Source organism: Sceloporus occidentalis, unplaced genomic scaffold (assembly GCF_023333645.1).
Source record: "Sceloporus occidentalis isolate IW3139 unplaced genomic scaffold, rSceOcc1.0.p SCAF_1, whole genome shotgun sequence".
NCBI classification, from domain to species: domain Eukaryota; kingdom Metazoa; phylum Chordata; class Lepidosauria; order Squamata; family Phrynosomatidae; genus Sceloporus; species Sceloporus occidentalis.
Genome location: NW_028316981.1, coordinates 24,518,656 through 24,537,834, shown reverse-complemented (window position 1 = coordinate 24,537,834; position 19,179 = coordinate 24,518,656). Strand labels below are relative to the sequence as shown.

Here is a 19,179-nt window from a genome sequence, read left to right as displayed (position 1 = left end):
GGTTTGAGTGTTGGACTTGGCGAACAGGGTCCGACTCCTTGCTCGGGCATGGAAACCCATTGGGTGATCTTGGGCAAATCACACTCTCTCAGAGGAAGGCAATGGTAAACCCTCTCTGAACAAATCTTGCTAAGAAAACCCCATTATAGGTTCACCTAAGCTGGAAAGGGATGCTGTGGCTGAAGTGGTTAAGACACTGAGTCTATTGATTGCAAGATCGGAAAGTTGGCAGTTCGAGGCCCAGGTGATGCATGATGGGGTGAGCGCCCATCACTAGTCCCAGCTTCTGCCAACCTAGCAGTTTGAAAGCATAAAAATGCTAGTAGATAAATAGGTAAGACTTTGATGGGAAGGTAAACAGCATTCTGTGCAATCATACTGGCCACATGATCACAGAGTATCTCTGACAACACTGGCTTTTTGGCTTCATAACGGAGATGAGCACAGACACGACTTGACAACCTTGTCGAAGGGGAATACTTTTCCCTTTTCCTAAGTTGGAAATTAGTTGAAGGCACAGGATATCAAGTTAAATTTGTTCCCAGAATGGTAGGACTGCAGTTCTGGGCCAAGCAAGTGCCCTTCTATTGATGTGGCTGTCAATACAGTATAAATAAAAATATCAAGCACACAGCACTTCACAGAAAGCATCTGCAGTTTGTAACCTTGTCTCCACAAACCAGAGCTAAGGGGTCCCAGGGATACACGCACTAACTGGTACTAGAGAATCTAATACTTTGAGCTTACAACTGTGGCTTCCTCAGACACAGAGGGGCCTGCCATTATTCTATCAACCTGAAGCGTGCCTGAAGTGCAATGATTTTGCACCAATTCCATTAAACTTCCTAGGCACTTTTAAAAGGTTTTGTAAGCCCAGAGGTTGTCATGGCAACCTGAGACCCTGCTTATGAAAAATACATCAAGTTATAGCACTTCCCATTTTTAAAATCTGAGACATGAGCAAGTAATGTTAGCTAGGTCCATTGCCATAGAATATTCTAGGTCTCTGTGCATTTTTTATAACCAGCATGGCAACACAGTCTAGTGAGAAGTTATTTTACCCGGTGAGCTAACAGGAGCAATCCCTATCTTCAGGGCCAATTTTAACAGTATAGTGAGAACTTAATGCATCCCCATACCTATATCAATTCACACACATACAAACTGAACATGAGAACAGGGTTTACAGCTGGCCCAAAACATGGTGTCAACCATTTTCATTCCACACAGAGAATACAGCCAGACTGGCAGTTGAATTTTATTGCAATGCTGCCAACAAGATGGCATCACCTGAGGACAGCAAGCTAATTTGGGGGATGTAGAACAGGTTGTAAAGCAGAAGCAGCCCTAAACCCCTAACATTACGCTGTCCCCCACTCCACCAGCATCTGCTGCCTGAGGCAGCTGTCTAATGGTGGGGTCAGCCTTGGAAGAGGGCTATGCTGATTCATTTAATGTATCTGTAAATACAGAAATGTAGGGCTTTTCTCTTCACTGTGATATTATAAAGCCTTGTTCACAGAAACCTAAACACTAGAGGTGGGAATAATGAAGACTTACTAATGTTACCACACTGCAAGTTCCATAAGCCCTAACCAGCATAGACAAAGGTCCATCTTATCCCATATTCACCACATCCTCTCTGGATTCAATACACTCTTCTGTGCTTATTATAACAGAAAGGAATTTTAGATGAGACAGTGAACTGGTCAGCTTTGAAGGAGAATTTGACGCTTTGAAGGCAGAAATCCACTAGCTAATTTTTATGCAACCTGGACAATTCTGAATTCAAAACAGCCATGCCTGCAATTCTTGAACAGTAATGACAAAGCTACCATCACAGGCCTGTCAGGAGTTTGATCATGGTTTCAAGTGTCTGCTGTCAGACTGCCAATGCCCAATGACAATATTTAAGTTCACTTAATCTAGATTTGGAGAACAAAGAAGCCAAACTGAATTTGACACACCCGAATCAGTAAAATGCCTTATGCTTAGAGCCCTACCTACTTCAGTCCTCTCTCCCACTCCAAACTAAAGTGACCTTCACCCAACATCTCTGCAGTAACCCTAGTGAGACACAGAGAAATCCTTCTTGGTCGGTCTGGAACAATTATCATCCTAGCAATTCTTTCATCCGCTTCTCCTTGAGAAATTCCGTGTTATGGAAAAGAGAGTGGGACCCATAACAGTTGGCAAGAAGAGAATATTGATTTTACAAGGCACTGTAGATGAAAGCAGCAAGCACTGGAAGCCATCCCTTTTCACCACCAGGCTACTCACATATAAACACCTTCAACCTTTAACTACTATAAAGCTAGGAAGACTTGGAGGGGGGGGGGGAACATAACCTTGAAGTTAGTAAAGACAGATGTTGTATTATATACAACACAAGTGAACATCAAGTGCAAGAATGGCTTTGGCAGATAAATGAGCAGTCTGTAGCACATCAGCTAATGGATTGCAATTTATATTAACTTAAGCACTAGACATGCCAGAAACTCAGTGCAACTTAAAAATGAGAAGGTTTTATTTGGCAGCATCTGATGAAGTGGACTGGAATTTGCAAAATATTGTACTATGGGCCCGTACAGATAGGCCAAAATAAAGCTGCATCGGGTCACTTTGGAGGTATGCTGTTTAGTGTGTCTACTGGAACACAGCTTTGGCATGGCTTCTGGCCTCTTAAGATGTGTGTGTCATTTAAACAACATACCTCCAAAGTGACCTGAAGCAGCTTTATTTTGACCTGTCTGTACGGGCCCCTATATAAACTTTGTTAGTCTTTAACGTGCCACAAGATGCTTCATTTTTTTCTGCAACACACGAATACAACTACAGCTCCACTGCTATGGATTAAAATACCACTATCTGAAGATCATATTCATAAGGTGTAATAAGCGTGCCGCATTATGAACTAGAGAAACATAATTCAGAATAAAAAATAGTGTAATAGACTCATAATAGAATCTTAGAGTTGGAAGGGACCACAAGGAGAACAATATTAAGTTCTACACAAACTGGGAAAGGCTGAAAAGTGATGGCAAAGCATTAAAGGGGAATGTGTAAAAAAAACTTTCCAAAGCATTCCCTTTCTAAAATGTTACCATCTTCTTTCACTACAGATAAACCATAACAGTTTTCAAAATGTTCAACAGAATCCTGGAAGACATAAAGTGAGCTCTTGTGCCTTGTGACAACACAGGCTAACCAAACTTTTTTAGGTTACAAGAAGGCAGACTTGGAATAAGACAGGGTGGGAAACTGTCAGGAGTCAAGGACCAATCGCCCTTTCAAAATGCCCACAGGCCACAAATGTAAATACCTAAATTTTCTTCTGTAGTCCTTCTCAAAGTGCTGATCAGAAGTGTAATCCTGTCACCTCCTATCTCCATTCAGAGAGGGAATATAGGGGGAAATAAAGGTATTTGGAAATGTGCAGGATGCTGGCTGAATATTGTGAGTGTGTTTGAGGGGTTTTTTTGTATAATTTTCTGGCATTTTAAAAAATCCATCTGGTGATTTGAGGGCTTTGGGAGCTAGTGGAGGCCTTCAAGACCCACAAACATGGGGTATAAGGACCACATGCAGCCAACATACTGTACTGTAGTTTTTTGTGGGGTTTTTGGGTTATGTGGCCATGTTATAGAAGAGTTTATTCCTGCCGTTTCACCAGCATCTGTGGCTGGCATCTTCAGAGATTTCTCTGAAGATGTCAGCCACAGATGCTGCCAAACATCAGGAATAAACTCTTCTAGAACATGGCCACATAGCCCGAAAACCCCACAAAAAAATATGGACGCCAGCCATGAAAGCCTTTAACTTCATACTGTATTGTGTCCAACCCTGGAATAAGTCATAAGCTCAGTTCAGATATGATGCACTCTATCCTGTCCCTAGTTACTTTCAAGGAATAAATTGGAAGTGCTGCATATGTTGTGTGGATGCTCTGAGGTTTAGGGAAAGAAGCCAGGACAAAATTATTTGAAGCTGGCTAATTTCCCAGAAGCAGGGATAGAGAACTGTAAGTGTGTGTATCTTCCTTTCACACATAAGCCAAGTGACACCAGGAGTGTGTTTGTGTACCTGATATAAAGTGCATACATCACACCCCTGCCACGCAACATTATTGTGTTCCAAGCTGAAGCAAAGAGGAGGCACCTGTAAATGCTGGCTGAAAATGCCAGCTTTATTCCTCTTCCTCCATCTAGCAGAAGAATCAACAAAAACTGCTCAAGCACAGAAAGCATACAAACAGCACCTTCCAATTTGTAGACACACTAAAAGGAAGCACAGCTGTGCACTGCTGTACAGGAATATCCACAAACGCTTTATTCACAGAAGGCAAAAAAGGAAGGGAAAGGCATACAGCTGACATTCACCCAGACACATATGAAAAACAAGGAGAACTATTTGAAGCATGAAGTCAGATAAAATAGAAGGCCCACACAGATTGAATCCTGGAAAAATGTACTGGTAGTTAGGTGGACTGAGTAATGGAGCAGGAACTTGGGTCCAAATCCTGACTTGGACAGATTTGTGTTCTATCAACATCTCAACAGGGAAACACTAATGTCAACAACCTGAATCACTGTGATTTTCCATGGAAGCTGAACTTTAGTGCTATCAGTGAGCACACTGTAAGATTAGGATGTATAGGTGTAATTGGCCCTCATTCCATACATATAGTGGAGCCTTGTTATACGCTGGGGTTTGGTTCCAAGATCCCCCGTGTATAACAAAATCCGTGGCATAGCAATTATTAAATATAATGGCATAGCAAATGGTGTCCCTTACAAAAAATGGAATATCAAGGTTTGATATTTTAAATTTATACTTTTTTTAACATTTTCAAACCATGTATGCTTGAATCAGTGTATAAAAAATCCGTGTATAAGAAGGGCCAACTGTAATTTCATAAGTGAGTATATGGAACAAGGGTTGTAAATGTATGCCATCAAGGAATAATTCCAAATATGGTGCAGTTTCTATATAGAAGGTACTTCTGTACAAGAACTAAGCTGTATGAAGCATCCCTAAAAAGATTCAAAGCACAGGTGTTTCATAAAAAATGGTGGAGGGGCAGGAAATTTGATCTAATGATCTCTGCAGCAGAGCACCCTGTGTTAAACACCACCTGACTAATTTTCTACAAAGCTATCACTCTCATAAATGGGAGCATATAGATACTGATATTGACATGATAATGTAATGCGTGCTAAGTCTGCCTGAAATTACTGAAGAGTTACTTGCCTGATCACAAGTAAAACTGCAATCCATTTACCTAGCAGTAAGCTTTGTTTAATTCAGTGGTAGTTACTTACGATTACTCTCACATAGGATTGCATTGTAAGAATTTATCCTAGGCAGGAACAAATAAAAGCTATCATTCATAAGAAAAACACTTAGGAGCCATTAAGGCCAGCCTGGGGGTGGAGTTGAGGCATGGTGTCCATATGATGCACACCCCGACTCCACCCCCATGGTGGTGTGACATCACGCACCACTCCATATGGCGCGCAGCATCATGGTGCTCCTCTGGCACTGAGTTTACACAACACAATGCCAAAGGAGCGTCTTAAAGCTACTGTGCCTCCCTTATGTGTCCTGGAAAGGGCAAATCAGGGCCACAGCATGCAGTTGCCACAGCTCCTATCTGGCGCAGCTGGAAGCGGCTGTAGATTGCCTCTTAGGGGCAGTCTGCATAGCCTCTTACTTTCAGCTCTGAGTGTGACATAAGTAGCAGGAAGCCAATCATTTTAGCTAGTTAATGTCGGGGGCTTATTTAAGGAACAGATCTAATTCTTTACATAATTATGCAATAGTAATTTAGTGTACACTGGTGATTTCATGACACATGCATACACAGTAAGAAGCACATTTGCTTATCTCATGTGAATGTGTATATATAAGGTATACATGGTGGCCTACAAATAATCCACTATTATGTGGTAAGTTATTGACATGAGAGGTGGCCCTTTAGTGTTCACAATGCTGGTCAAGACATTGTTCTACCTGAAGCGAAATCCAAATTATAACACCTCACCACACCCTATTTTTTATGGAAGTCCTGCTGAATCATTCAGACACTAAACCATGTCTTCAGCTATCCACCTTGCCCCCACATGATCTGAAGCAGGTCACGTCACACTACTGTATGACAGGGCAAGCCCATGTGTCCAACATCAAACTGCTCAAAAACTTAATTATGGTGTTTCTGTTGACCAATGGAAAAACTATTACTCTTCTTGAATGCTGTACAGGAAATGGACCTCATATGTTTCCATGTGGCTTCATCAAACCTAGCCCCGTGTGAAAATGAGGTGGAGAAAAAGCTCACATACATAGTAGAGAACACTCTTGGGGGCCATTCAGACTACACTTTACTCCGGATCAGGAATCGATTCTTGCACATGAAGTTCATATTCGCCCCGAATCTGTCATAATCCATTTCGAGGCATGCACAAGGGTTTCGTGGCAAATGCCCCTTAGCCCGGGGCATTCAGAATCAGGTTAAAAGCTGTCTCTTTTGAAAAAACCCAGGTTCCGCGAAATATGAACTTGCCCCTGATCATGATCAGGTCAAGTTCAGGGGAGGGATTTAGGTCAGAGGGAGGGCAGAGCATTCCCTCCCCTCATCGGAGGAGGATGGAGCCTCAGGATTGAAAAAAGGGTAATCAGGGTGACAGGAGGCAAAAAAGAGGAATCAGAGTGACAGTGGTTTTTGCATCAGGGAGGGTCAGAAGGAAGGAGGAGGAGGAGGATTGCCAAGGGAAATCGGACTGTGGAGCCAGGAGGAAGGAGCCTGTTTCTCTTTTTATTTTTGACAGTCTATGCGCATGACTTTTTGGGTGACATAGAATGTGTGTGTGCTTGTGCTACTTTCATTAACCCCTTGCTCCTGGAACAGCACCTTATAAGAGCCATTATTATTATTATTATTATTATTATTATTAGTGTTATATGCGGATGCTACAATTAGAATGGCTGTGCTACATTTCCCTTTCATTTCCTCTTGTTCCTGGAATTTAAGACCATTATTATTAGTGTTATATGCGGATGCTGCAACGCCTGAGACATTTCCCTTTCATTTCTTCTTGCTCCTGGAATTATTTGTTTAAAATGCGAATGCTACAATGCCAATGGTACAAATGTTTCCCTTTCAATTTGGGAAATTGATACTTGATAACTGAATGCTTTTGCTACACACAAGACACACACCAGAGGTTTTTAAATTTGACAGCATTTGCGCACCTTGCACGCCAGATTTTTTTTTTAAAGGAGGAGGGAAGCCCCCATCCACTTAGCCAATGGCTGCAAGAAATGTCACCTTTTATGAAAGCAGAATTAATTTGATTGACAGAAGAGGAATCTTCCTTTTAAACTGGTTTAATGAGCTGCAATGGCTTCCGGGGCCAAATACCCCGATTGAGGTATTTTATAGTGGGCACTTGCTTCCGGAGGCATTCGGGGGGGAGGGGGGCTGAATCTTCCCAGTTTCTTCCAGTAAAAAAGTGCCAGTGAGAATGGGGCCTTGGTCTTGAGAAAACATCATGGCCACACATAACAGTATTCACTATTATTATTCACTATTCACATTTTAGAGTTAGTAGACCCTAAAGGCACCAGATCCTGTCTGATCTTGGAAGCTCAGCAGGGTCAGCTCTTGTTAGTACTATGATGGGAAATCGCCAACAGATCTTAGGCACTGTAAGCTATATTTCAGAGGAAGAAACTGTCAACATTTCGTGCCTAAGTAAACTCGATGAAATTCACGGGGTCACAATAAGTCAACAAAGGCCATGAAGGCACATACACACATACAGGTAAGAGAAAAAGATAACTAACTGATGACTTGCGAATAGCATCCCTCAAAGGAACATATACGCACACACCTCTGGTTTAACAGAAAACAGACATGATTCTCTCAAAGACAATCACAACTCACGTGTGTCTTTCTTGATCAGTGCTCTCATATTCTAAGAAGACAATCAGTCGGGGGTAGTGGCTGCAGATTTCACCATTCATGTTGTGGATTAGGCTGTAGCAATAGTCCCTGCTGAACAGCTCAAGGCAGCATTTCTCAATGCATTCTACCTATATGTGTAAGGAAAAAAGTTACTACAGCAGTTATTACAGAACTTTTGCATAAGTACGATCGGCCCTTATTATCTGCACGGTTTCCGTTCTGGACCCCCACCCCCACCCAGATGAAAAAAACCCACAGACCCTCAAGTCCTGCAGTTTTCAAATGTGGCATGCATGTATGACCACTTTGCTGCATCCGCATGCATACATGGCCATTAAGAGCATTGGTGCTTGTTTTCCGCTGATGCTCAAATCCGCCAATAGCAAGTCCACATTTGGGGAGGGCAGACTGTACTACATAATCCCAAGAAATATCAGAGAAGTAAGACTCTCTTTGCATTAAACAGAAAATACATTTTCCCATTACAAAAAACTTAGAATCATAGAGTTGGAAGGGCCATCCAGTCCAACCCCGTGCCATGCAGGAACTCTCAGTCAAAGCATCCCCAACAGATGCCCATCCAGCCTCTGCTTAAAGACCTCCAAGGAGGGAGACTCCACTACACTCCGAGGGAGTGTGTTCCACTGTCGAATAGCCCTTACTGTCAGGAAGTTCCTCCTAATGTTGTAGCTATAGAGAATAATGGAAATTTTTGAAATAAAGGAAAATTTTGCCAGCCAAAAATTCAAAACACTCCATGCAAGTAGCATCTACTTATAGCTATCTATTAATACAATTTGATAGACTAGCACACATTTGAAATGCTATCAGTCAGAATACTGCAGTCATATGGGTTTTCCAGGAAAAGCAGAAGTGGAACATTTTCCAGGGCTTTAAATGTCATCTGATCTAGCATGTTTGGTGGAAATATATTCAAACACATTCAAAACTTTTATGTGGAAATTAGTTTATTGTGGTATTTGTAGAAGTGTGAAGTAAATAGTATATACCTCCTTTATATTTAAGAAAAATGACTAAACCTGAAAGAACACTTTTTAAAAGCTCACAAACATAAGGAGTATTGCTTTTGATATATCTTATATCAGCTGTTTAACTTTCTTTTGCCGAGAGTACCTTCAGCTTCACTCAGGTTGCATCCGTACTGCAGAAATAATCCAGGTTGACACCAGTTTAACTGCCATGGCTCAAAGCTATGGAAATCTGAGGAGTTTTGTGTTATATTTAGCTTTCTCTGTCAGAGCGCTCTGGTGCCACAATGAACTACAGTTCCCAGAATTCCATAGCACTGAGCCATGGCAATTAAAGCAGTGTCAAACTGTGAAAATGAAACAAGCTTTGCAGTGTGTTCAGGGTTTTGCAGGTTTGCCAGTGCCTGTATCCTTACAGAAATAATTAGAACTTCTGGTCACTTATTTAGTCTTTCTAACATGGATTGGTTACAGTACAACAACCCAGATAACTAGGAACTAAATACAAACTCACACTGACAGACATGCTGTGAAAATAAAATCCATGGAAAAATATAGCATTGGAAAATTTTCTGCTCTACGTCTCTTGAATACTGATTGTTTGGTAATCTTTGTACAAGAAAGATATATAACCAGAAGTGTTTACCATTAGCATTACGTTATCCTATACAGTCTCCATAAGGTCCAGTCTGCACTGCAGAAATAATGCAGTGTGACACCGCTCTAAATGTCATGGCTCAATGTTATGGAATCAATGTAGTTTGTTGTGCCCTCCAACTGAGAAAGCTAAATATCACACAAAACTCCATATGCTAGAATTCCATAGCATTGGGCCATAGCAATTAAAGCAGTGTCAAACTGTATTAATTATGCAGTGCAGATGCTCAGATGATACATCTGGAATTTTCCCATGAACTAGGATGTCTTCATTGGGTATTTCTGATCACATTAGAGAAAAATATCTATTTCTTCACAGAATAATGTATCTTCCTCTCTTCTGAAACCCACTTCCCTATTCTTCCCTGGTGTTCCTACTCTTGCAGTCAAGTACAAAACAAGAACAAGCTTTTTAAAAACTGCCCCAGAGTAAGACAGGAGTTTTGCAGAAGTAGCAATAATCGGTAGCACTGAAAACAGGGATGTCAGTCTTATTCTTTATTCCTTTATCTGTGCAAAAGCTGACTGATGAAGTCGCTCGCAACAATCAAAATCTATACACCAACGAAGGAAAAGATTTTGCTCATTTGATAATGCAAACTCTGGTCTGCAAAAGTGTATGCGATGTATCATTGATGCCACAGGCCTCTTTTTGTTGGGTGTATACATGTGTGTCAGGACAACAGACTAACAGCATGCTCTCCCCTCTGTAAGTCAATTAATGAAACACAAAACCCTGCTTAGATTCTCAGCTGGAAGTCTGGGTTAGGGTTGCTAGAGTGATAATTGGAGAGGGCTCTTGTACTTTTAATGGCTGCGTAAAAAGGAGTTTCAACAGGTGATGCTTGTCAGGCCATCAGATAACAAAGCAGCACCTGCTGAAACCTTCTTCTAAACAACCATGATAGCTACAGGAACCCTCTCCAATTTTCATGCCAACAACTCTAATAAGGGTTTCTAAGCACAAGGTGGATGTACTTGGCTGCAATCCCCTCCATTCCCTCTGATGGTCTCAGCCTTTAACTACAGGTTGAGTTTCCCACATCCACAACCCTGAAATATTTCAGAACACAACACTTTTTTCATGGGTGACTGAGATAGTTACACCTTTGCTTTCTGATGGTTCAATGTAAATAAACAGATGCACAAAATTAAATCTTGTGTATAAAAGTACCTTCGGACTATGTAATAAATAATATGTGTAGAAATGAATTTCATGTATAGGCTTGGGTTCCATCTCCAAAATATCTCATTACAGGGATTTCTGTTCCAGGCAAATACAGGTATTCCAAAAAACACGCCTGGTTCCAAGCATTTCAGAGAAGGAAGACTTAACTTGGATAACCATATTGTCATGATAAAGCATGGCATACAAAGACTAGAATTGGGAAAGTAAGTATGAAAGAAATAGACAAGATCATAAAAAGTAAAGATGTATAACAGAACACTGAAGTTAGAATCATCCAAGCCGCTGTATTCCCCATCACCATGTACAGATGTGAAACAGTGAAGAAAGTCAACAAAAGGAACATAATAATTAGCTGATAAGAAGAAAATAAACTCATTTGATATGTGGTGCTGGGGAGGAGGGCTGAGGATACCATCAACAGCCAAAAAGAAACAAGTGGGTCCTTGGAATCCATTGGACTCTCCCTGGAATCCAGGATGAGTAAACTGAGGCTTTGGCCACATCATGCAGAAATAATTTACAATGAATCATTAGAAAAGACAGTGATGGAAGGTGGAAGGCAGTAGAAAAAGAGGAAGAGGACATGCTGGATAGACAGACTTATCAGGGAGGTCATGGACCTGAATCTACAGGACCTGGGCAGAGCAACGAAAGATAAGGGGGCTTGGAAATCTCTCATCCACAGGGTCACCATGAAGTGAGGTTGACTTGAAGGCAGCTAACAACAACAACAACAACAACACCACAAGGGAAACATTCCTCCCTTGTTGGCTTGTGCCTGTTATTCAGTAGGGGCCCCACCAAGAAAAGAGCAGCAGCGCAAAAGGATAGCGATAGGGGCTCAGAGGCAGCTCCCTGGTGCAGCAAAGCTGGGATGACCAAGGCAGGATGAAGGCCATTCCCCTCTCACTGTGACTCTGGAGCTGCTGTTAACTGCCCTGGAGTCATCCCTGATTCGTGGGGCATCTCCAGGATTCCCTGTTTCCACCCATCTGCTCAGGTCTTGTAGATCCGGGCCCATGACCTCCCTGATGGAGTCCAGGCATCTGGCGCGTGGTCTTCCTCTCTTTCCACCACCTTCTACCTTTCCCAGCATTACTGACTTCTCTAATGAGTCCTGTTTTCTCATGATGTGGCCAAAGCACAACAGCCTCAATTGGACTTGGGACCAGGTTTCGAATCCCGGCTCAGCCATGTAAACCCACTAAGTGGCCTTGGGCAAGTCACACTCTCTCAGCCTCAAAATGCCTCTGAAGAAGAAACTTGGCCAAGGAAACCCAATGACAGGGTTTCTAATGTTGTTAGGGCCGGAAGCAACAACAACCCCAGAGGGAGAGGCTGAGGCTCACCTTGGTGTTGCTGCCAGGCCCCCCTCCTCCTCCTGGGACGCCGCCTCCGCCTCCTCCTCCTCCTGCACCGCTGCCTCCTCCTCCTCCATCCCTGGCGCGGTACTGGGCCCTGGAGAACTCCAGCAGCAGCTCCGCCAAAGCCCGCTCCCCAGCGCCGGCTGCTTGGAGGCCCCGGGCGCCCGCCATTCCCGCCCGCCGCGAATCAGGGCAAGCCCGAGCCCTCCACTGCTTTCCCCAGCAGCGCCATCCCCAGCGCCTTCCGCTTCCGGGAAAGGCGGCGGGCGATGTCGTCATCAGGGCGCGACGCGGCTTCTCCACCCCTTCCCCAAGGCAGCGCCCACCGGAGGGGACCCCTCCCGGCTTTGCAGGGAAGAGGATGGGGAAGTGCGCATGCGCCAAAGGAGAGGGCGGGGGCGCCTGTGTGAGAGAGAGAGAGATGGTGGGCGGGGCTACTGGTGTGGGCGGGGCCAGGAGCCTCTGAGCAAAGCTGAGGGGATTGTTGAGCAATAAATAATAGTAATATTAATAATAAACTATAATTGTAATTGATAATAGTTCAAGTTAACGTTTATTGTATTAGCCAAAGGCCATGACAAAATGAGCTTATCAAGAAGCATAAAACATAGTTATAATTGATAATAATAAATATAATGATAATGATGATGATAATAATAATAATAATAAATATTGTCACGACTTTAAAGTTTGTTTTTTAATTATAAGATTCTGCCAGCGCCATGAGATGAACTGTGCATGTGTGTACATATGAACATCTAGACACAGGTATACAAGGGGGAAAGTTTAATCAGTGGGGCCCAGTGCATGCAAAAATCCATGATGATGGCCAAGTGAGAGGGTTTCCATCTGACCACATCGGTGTGCCTTTAAAAGCACATTGAAGTATAGTAACCAGCAGGTGAGACTGTTAACATCATGGAGAGAGAGCTAATGACATATGAGCAGCATTATGCTGCTGATAAAGCACAGCTGCACTGACAACTTCCAAAGAGGCAACTCAACCCAGATACAAGTAGGCAGGTCTGCAAAATTTGTAACATCTTGTCAAGCTCAGTGCATGATAACCTTCCAGGTGCCTGACAATCCCATAGTTTTTGCAGTCCAGCAACAGCAGGATTCACTGACTCCCTTTATAGGCTTGTGTGTTACACACATTCAAGTCGTTTCCAACTCATGAGGTTTTCTTTGCAAGAATTGTTCAGAGGAGGTTTACAATTGCCTTCCCTTGAGTGTAGGAGTGTGTGATTTGCCCAGGGTCACCCACTGGGTTTCATGGCTGAATGGAAATTGAACCCTGGACACAATCGTCATCCAATGCTCAAACCACTATTCCACATTGGCTCTTGATATGCTTAGCTCAGCCTAATGGGTTTCAGAACAAGTTGTAAAACCTGAGGCTTTTCGTGGATGTGCTTCTATGTGTGGTTATATTGCAGTTCCCATCACCCCCAGCAGAGATTCTACTGACCAGGCTGAGGGGAACTGCAGTCTAATGAGAGCTGGAGACCATACATTTCCCATCCTGCTGCAAATGAACCAGACATTTGAGATATAAACAACCAACTAATGAAGAGCTGCAAGGTAGGCACACATTAAAACGGATGCACAGGCACTATGGATATATCTACACTGTAGAAATAATGTAGTTTGATACTACTTGACCTGCCGTGATTCCATCCTACTGAGTCCTGGGATTTGTAGTTTTGTGGGGCAACAGTACTCTTTGTCAGAAGTTTGTAAAACTACAGATCCCAGAATTCCATAGGATGTAATGTCAGCGCTGTCAAAGTGCATTATTTCTACAGTGCTAATGCACCCTGTGCCTCTGAATCACATGCTGGGCAAAAACAGAGTTTGCTCTAACTCCCAGAACCACTCAGTTGCCAGTCAGCCTGGCCAGTGCCTGTGCTAACTGGGGATTCTGGGAGTTGCATTCCAAAAAAATAAGCAGCTTTTTCAAGACTGATGCTGAAAGACAAATAACCACCAAACAGGCACGCTTAACCTTGTCTGCTCTTCCTTACGTTCTCTCATTCCTCCTGAAAAAGTTGTCCCTGCAAAGGGAAGGTCTGGGAATGCATGGAAAGAGATGACTCAGCAACATGAGGACATATTGCTCTGCAGCTCCCAACATCTTCAATCATTGTCTTTGCAAAGGGAATGACCAACAAGGGCCAGATTTCAGCAATATCTGGAAGGATGCTGGTCTCCATCCCTGGCACAGAGCCTTCTCATCTTTTACTCCACTGGTGGCTGATACCAAAGGGCATCTTGTAAGGAGCAGTTTACAAGCTAAGGGGCTCAGCAGCCAGGGGACACCTTGCTATCCTGACCGCCTGAGCCTGGCACGGTGGTGGTTGTAGTGCCAGGCTGCTCTCAATGCTTCCCCAAGTAGCTGCAGCTAGCTTTTGACACATTGTGCTCTTGAGCCATTCTCAGTGACTTGACAGTTCCAGCTGTTTTTTCCTTTTCACTACGTGCAGAAGGGCTATCTAGCAGCAAGAAAACTTCCCAGAGGGTCCCATAGGGAGGCAGAGTACCAGGAGCCATTTTGTCAACCTTTTTCATGCCTGGCCAACTTTATGTTCTAGCCAGGGGCCCTTAGTGCAAGGCAAATCAAGAGCTAAGGTCCAAAACACACTGCAAAAACAAGCTATTTTGAGACTGTTTTAACTGCCATGGCTCAGTGCTAGAGAATCCTGGGAACTGTAGTTCGTTGCACCAGAGCTTTCTGACAAGAGAAGGCTGAATGTCTCACAAAATTACAGTCCCCAGAATTCCCTAGCATTGAGCCAGGGCACTTAAAGCAGTCTCAAACTGGATTATTTCTGCAGTGTGTTTTGACCTCCAAGTCTCAAAGGTCCCTTTGCAAATCACCCAAGTCTGCATCTACACTGTAGAAATAATCCAGTGTTATTCCACTTTAGCTGCCATAGCCCAATGCTATGGGATCCTGGGGTTTGTAGTTTGTTTGTGGCCCCAGAGCACTCTGATCGAGAAGGTGAAATGTCTCACAAAACTACAAATCCCAGCATCCCCATAGCACCGAGTTAAAGAGGTGTCAACCTGTAACATCCAAACAATATCCTTCTTGGACCGACCAAAATGCACAATTGCATGTTGCAAGCTTTCGAAGCCAGAGTGCCTTTGAAAGCTTGCAACAGGTAATTGTGCATTTTGGTTGGGCCGATAAAGGTATCATTGTTTGGATGTGATTGGATTTTACTATATGGTGTCAACCTGGTTTATTTCTGCAGTGTGGCTGCAGCCTAAGTTTGTGGGCTGTGCAGCCACCAGGTGGCGCTGGAGCTCCGCTTTCTTCCTGCTTTGCCTCTTGGCCCCAGCAGAATTAAGAAAGTGGCAGGAACAGAAAGCTTGGTTTACTACTGGTTGTAAGACGCAGCTCTGTCAATAGTTTCCTTGGAGCGTTTAGCTGCAGAAGGAAGGGCTGATGCAGCAAGGCAGGCTGAGCCAGAGGCAGTTCCCTGGGTCAGGGAAAAAGGCATCGCCTGGCGCACATCCAGTGAGCTTCTTTAGCTGTCCCTCTTCCTTTGCAAGGCTGTTGGAAACTACTATTCATTGGCACACTCGAAAAGCATCCTCTTGTGCACGCTCCAGGCAGGGTCACCAGGCATCCTCCTTTTCCAGGGCACGTCCTCCATTCCAGCCTTCTGTCCAGGAGGAATTCCAAAAGGTCCTCCATTTGGAGCATCACTAAGAAGCACGAATTTATATTTATATTAACTGTTTTCAGCTTTTGTTTTCTGTACAGGAGAAATTCCAAAAGGTCCTTTATTTTAAGCATGGCTAAGAAGCATTTCTAGGGGTGTTGTTAGCTTTTATTGGGTTATGTCCTCCGTTTTCCTGGAATGTCCTACATTTGACTGTACCTTGTCCTCATTTGTGGTTAGGACAGGCTGACCAGGTGTCCTCCTCCTTTTCCTGTCCTCCATTTCTCTGGGGAGAGTCTCACAGCTATTTACCCCAGGAATGGAGACATACTGGATTGCAAAAGGGGAGTCCTTATTGAGATGCAAGTGGACTTTAAATTTCCTGGACTTTGCCCAGTTGCCACATGGCCAGAGGAAGAGAGGCCAGCCTGCTAAAGTATCCTCCCCATATCATCTTAACTAAGGGCAGAAACAACAAAATGCAGACATCTTACTGACATCAGCAGATTCAGAAAAGCTTTATTGAGTAAGCAGAGTAGACCACTTTACATGGTTGTTGTCAGGACTGAAGAATTTTTCCAGTTGGGCAGTTTACAAACAATTCAACCATTACAGAAGTCTTCATCCCATTTGTCCGCAACTCAAAATATGCTGCCTTCTCAGATCTATCCCTCCTCCTTCTCCCTCCTCCCCAAGCTACAGCTTCCCACAAGAATGACATTGGTAGTTTGCAGCTCATACTTCCAACCCCACACATCTCTTCATTATCCCAGATCAGGATAGATACACAATCTTTTCTCAGCATCACCAATAAGATAGCATACCCCAGCATTCTGCATTAACATATACTCAGGTATGGCGATTAAGCCTGGCAGGACTACATCCGGACCATGCCCTTGACACTGGTTAATGGTGAAAAAGAGGAGCAGTAGAAACCACTGACTGCTTGTTTACTGTCTCCACAGAAGAGTGGCTGGAAGCTGCTTCTTGGAATAGCCACTTCTCCCCAATTTTGCTGGAATCTTAGGCCTTTGTGTACCATTTCCGAACCCAAAGAATTCAAGAAGCAGGTTCTAAATTAGTTTTAGTTTATTTATAAATAGGGGAATCAACACACACACACTACAATGGTCATTCCATATTTGCTGGGATTAGGGGTGAAGGACCCCCTGAATGTGGGAAAATGTGCATTATATATGCATGCTATCTAGGCAACTCCAGGTCCTCCAGTGCAATTCTATGGTCAACATCCACCTGAGATTGATCATAGAGTCATGTTGGAGGACCTACAAATGCCTAGGGAAATGTTTTATCTAGGCATTTCTAGATTCTCCAGCACAACTCTATGGTCAACTTCTGGCAAAGTTGTGCTGGAGGACCTAGAGATTCCTAGATAGAACATATGAATCAAAACTGCAAATAATCACATCTGTAGAAGTCAAAGCTGCAAATGTGGAGGGCCAACTGTATATACACTCTTTCACATATACACAAGAGTTAACGATGCAAAGGCAGTAGAAAATAGCGAGTTGCAAGGCTGCAAAGAGGCAATACTGTACCAATCCTGAGTAGCTCCAGTCCCAAGGTTACTGGAGTGAAGATGGCTCAGTAACTGCCTGCAGTTCATGAGCTGGTTGGCTACTGAGATGTCAAGCTGAAATTGAAGAAAGATTTTGTTCAGCTTCAAACTAGACTAAATTGCGAATATCTAGGCACATGTATTTATAGCAAGAAATGGGTCCTGGAGCAGTGTTTCAGGTGTTAAATGACTTTTCCAGGAGGGAAGAATGGAATGAGATATGCAAGAACCACCAGACAATTGGTATGCATGTCCTCGAACAAAAAGAGTTTAATTCCCATAAGGAAACTCCCTTTATCTATAGGATGCAAACCATTTCCAGGTCCAGTACCCACCATCACACTCCTTGGTGAAGGCATTATGTGGATTCTGATCTTGGGCAATCTCATCACAGTCAAGTGCCTGCCTTCTCCCATGCTGAACCATTCATATTCCTAATATGATATGGCTGGTTTACTGTGCTGGGGTGCCCCCTTTTGTGATATCTGCCTAAAACATCCCTTTTTGATATTAATTTGACTTAAATCAATGAGGGGTGACAAGGGCTGGATCCTGGAGTAACAGCTCTGAGAATCTCCCCAGAGTAAGCCAGAAGCCACCTACCTTCTGCCTTACTTTGCGACATAAGCAATCTCCTAGGTCATCTATCCCAGAATACTGGCTCTGAGGAAGGAACCTCCCTCATTTCTAGACATCTGGATGTGATAGGGCCACTGTGATTTTTTAGCAGCCTCAGGCTCTGTGAGTAGCAACAAAGAAGTTAAAAGAGAAGGAGTAACCTAATGAACAAACACAGTGCTGGTTGAGTCTCCCTTATGTGGAATTCTAAAATCCAAAATACTCCAAAAACCTAAACTTTTTTTCGTGGTGGCTGAGATAGTTCCTTGGTTTCAGGTCATACGATGTACACAAACTTTGGCCGGTTACAAACCGGCACTTGGGACGTCCACAGGACGTCCCATTTTAAAAAAGGGGCGTCTCTTCTAGACGCCCCTGGGTCTAATACGGACTCTGTCCGTACAATATGGCGCCGGCTGTTCCACATGGCCGGCGCCATCTTTACGTATCGGACGCTGTGCGTCCGAACGTGTCGCGGCGCCTGTGACGTCACGAATGCGCCCCTGGCACCTCATGACGTCACAGAGGCGCCGCAGAAAGAAGCTCCATTTTGGAGCTTCTTTTTTGCTCCGCAAGGGAGCCGCGCAGTGTAGCTGCGACGGCTCCCTTACGGAGCAAACGGCAGCGGCAGCAGACCGCCTCAAAGCGGCGGTCTATTTGATGCACAAAATTATTTAAAACATTGTATAAAATTACCTTCAGGTTATGTGTATAAAGTGAAACATAAATTAAGTTGATGTTTGAATTGGGTCCCATCTCCAAGATATCTCATTATGAATATGCAAATATTCAAAAATCTGGGAAAAAATCCAAAACAAGCATTTCAGATAAGAGATACTCAGACTGTACTGAGGAGTGCATACTCTCCAACTATCCTGATTTGATAGAGGCAATCCCGATTACTCCTCTTGTCCCACTTTTTCAGTTGCATTTAAAATGTCCCAGTTTGTCTCTACTCCTTCCCCTTTCTCCATTTGTCCGCAGCTTACTTCAGTTGTTGCAAAGTGAGTTCAAAGAGATAAAGTAGTTTGCAGGGAGAGGAAAGGAGTAGGCAGAGTCTTGCCCTTCCCTGTAGGTTTAGGCCAAAGCCAGCTGCTGCAGCCTATCCTACTTTGTCTGTTCTTCCTCTGTAATAACTCTTGC

The 19,179-nt window shown here is 43.5% G+C and overlaps 1 protein-coding gene across 4 annotated transcripts in view; it reads right to left on the bottom strand.

Annotated features, from left to right (window-relative positions):
• The window catches only part of MTMR14 (myotubularin related protein 14), an 87,644-nt gene extending 75,200 nt beyond the window's left edge, over positions 1–12,444 (bottom strand). For 2 of the 4 annotated variants that reach the window (XM_089517598.1, XM_089517607.1), the window contains exons 1-2: positions 12,151–12,444; positions 7,946–8,094 (exon numbers count right to left, since the gene is read on the bottom strand). In XM_089517598.1, coding sequence (XP_089373724.1) covers positions 7,946–8,094; positions 12,151–12,444 — 443 coding nt within the window. The remainder of the gene's footprint in view (positions 1–7,945; positions 8,095–12,150) is intronic. The other 2 variants (XM_089517615.1, XM_089517625.1) reach the window with 1 other exon arrangement.
• Between the last annotated feature and the right edge of the window lie 6,735 nt (positions 12,445–19,179).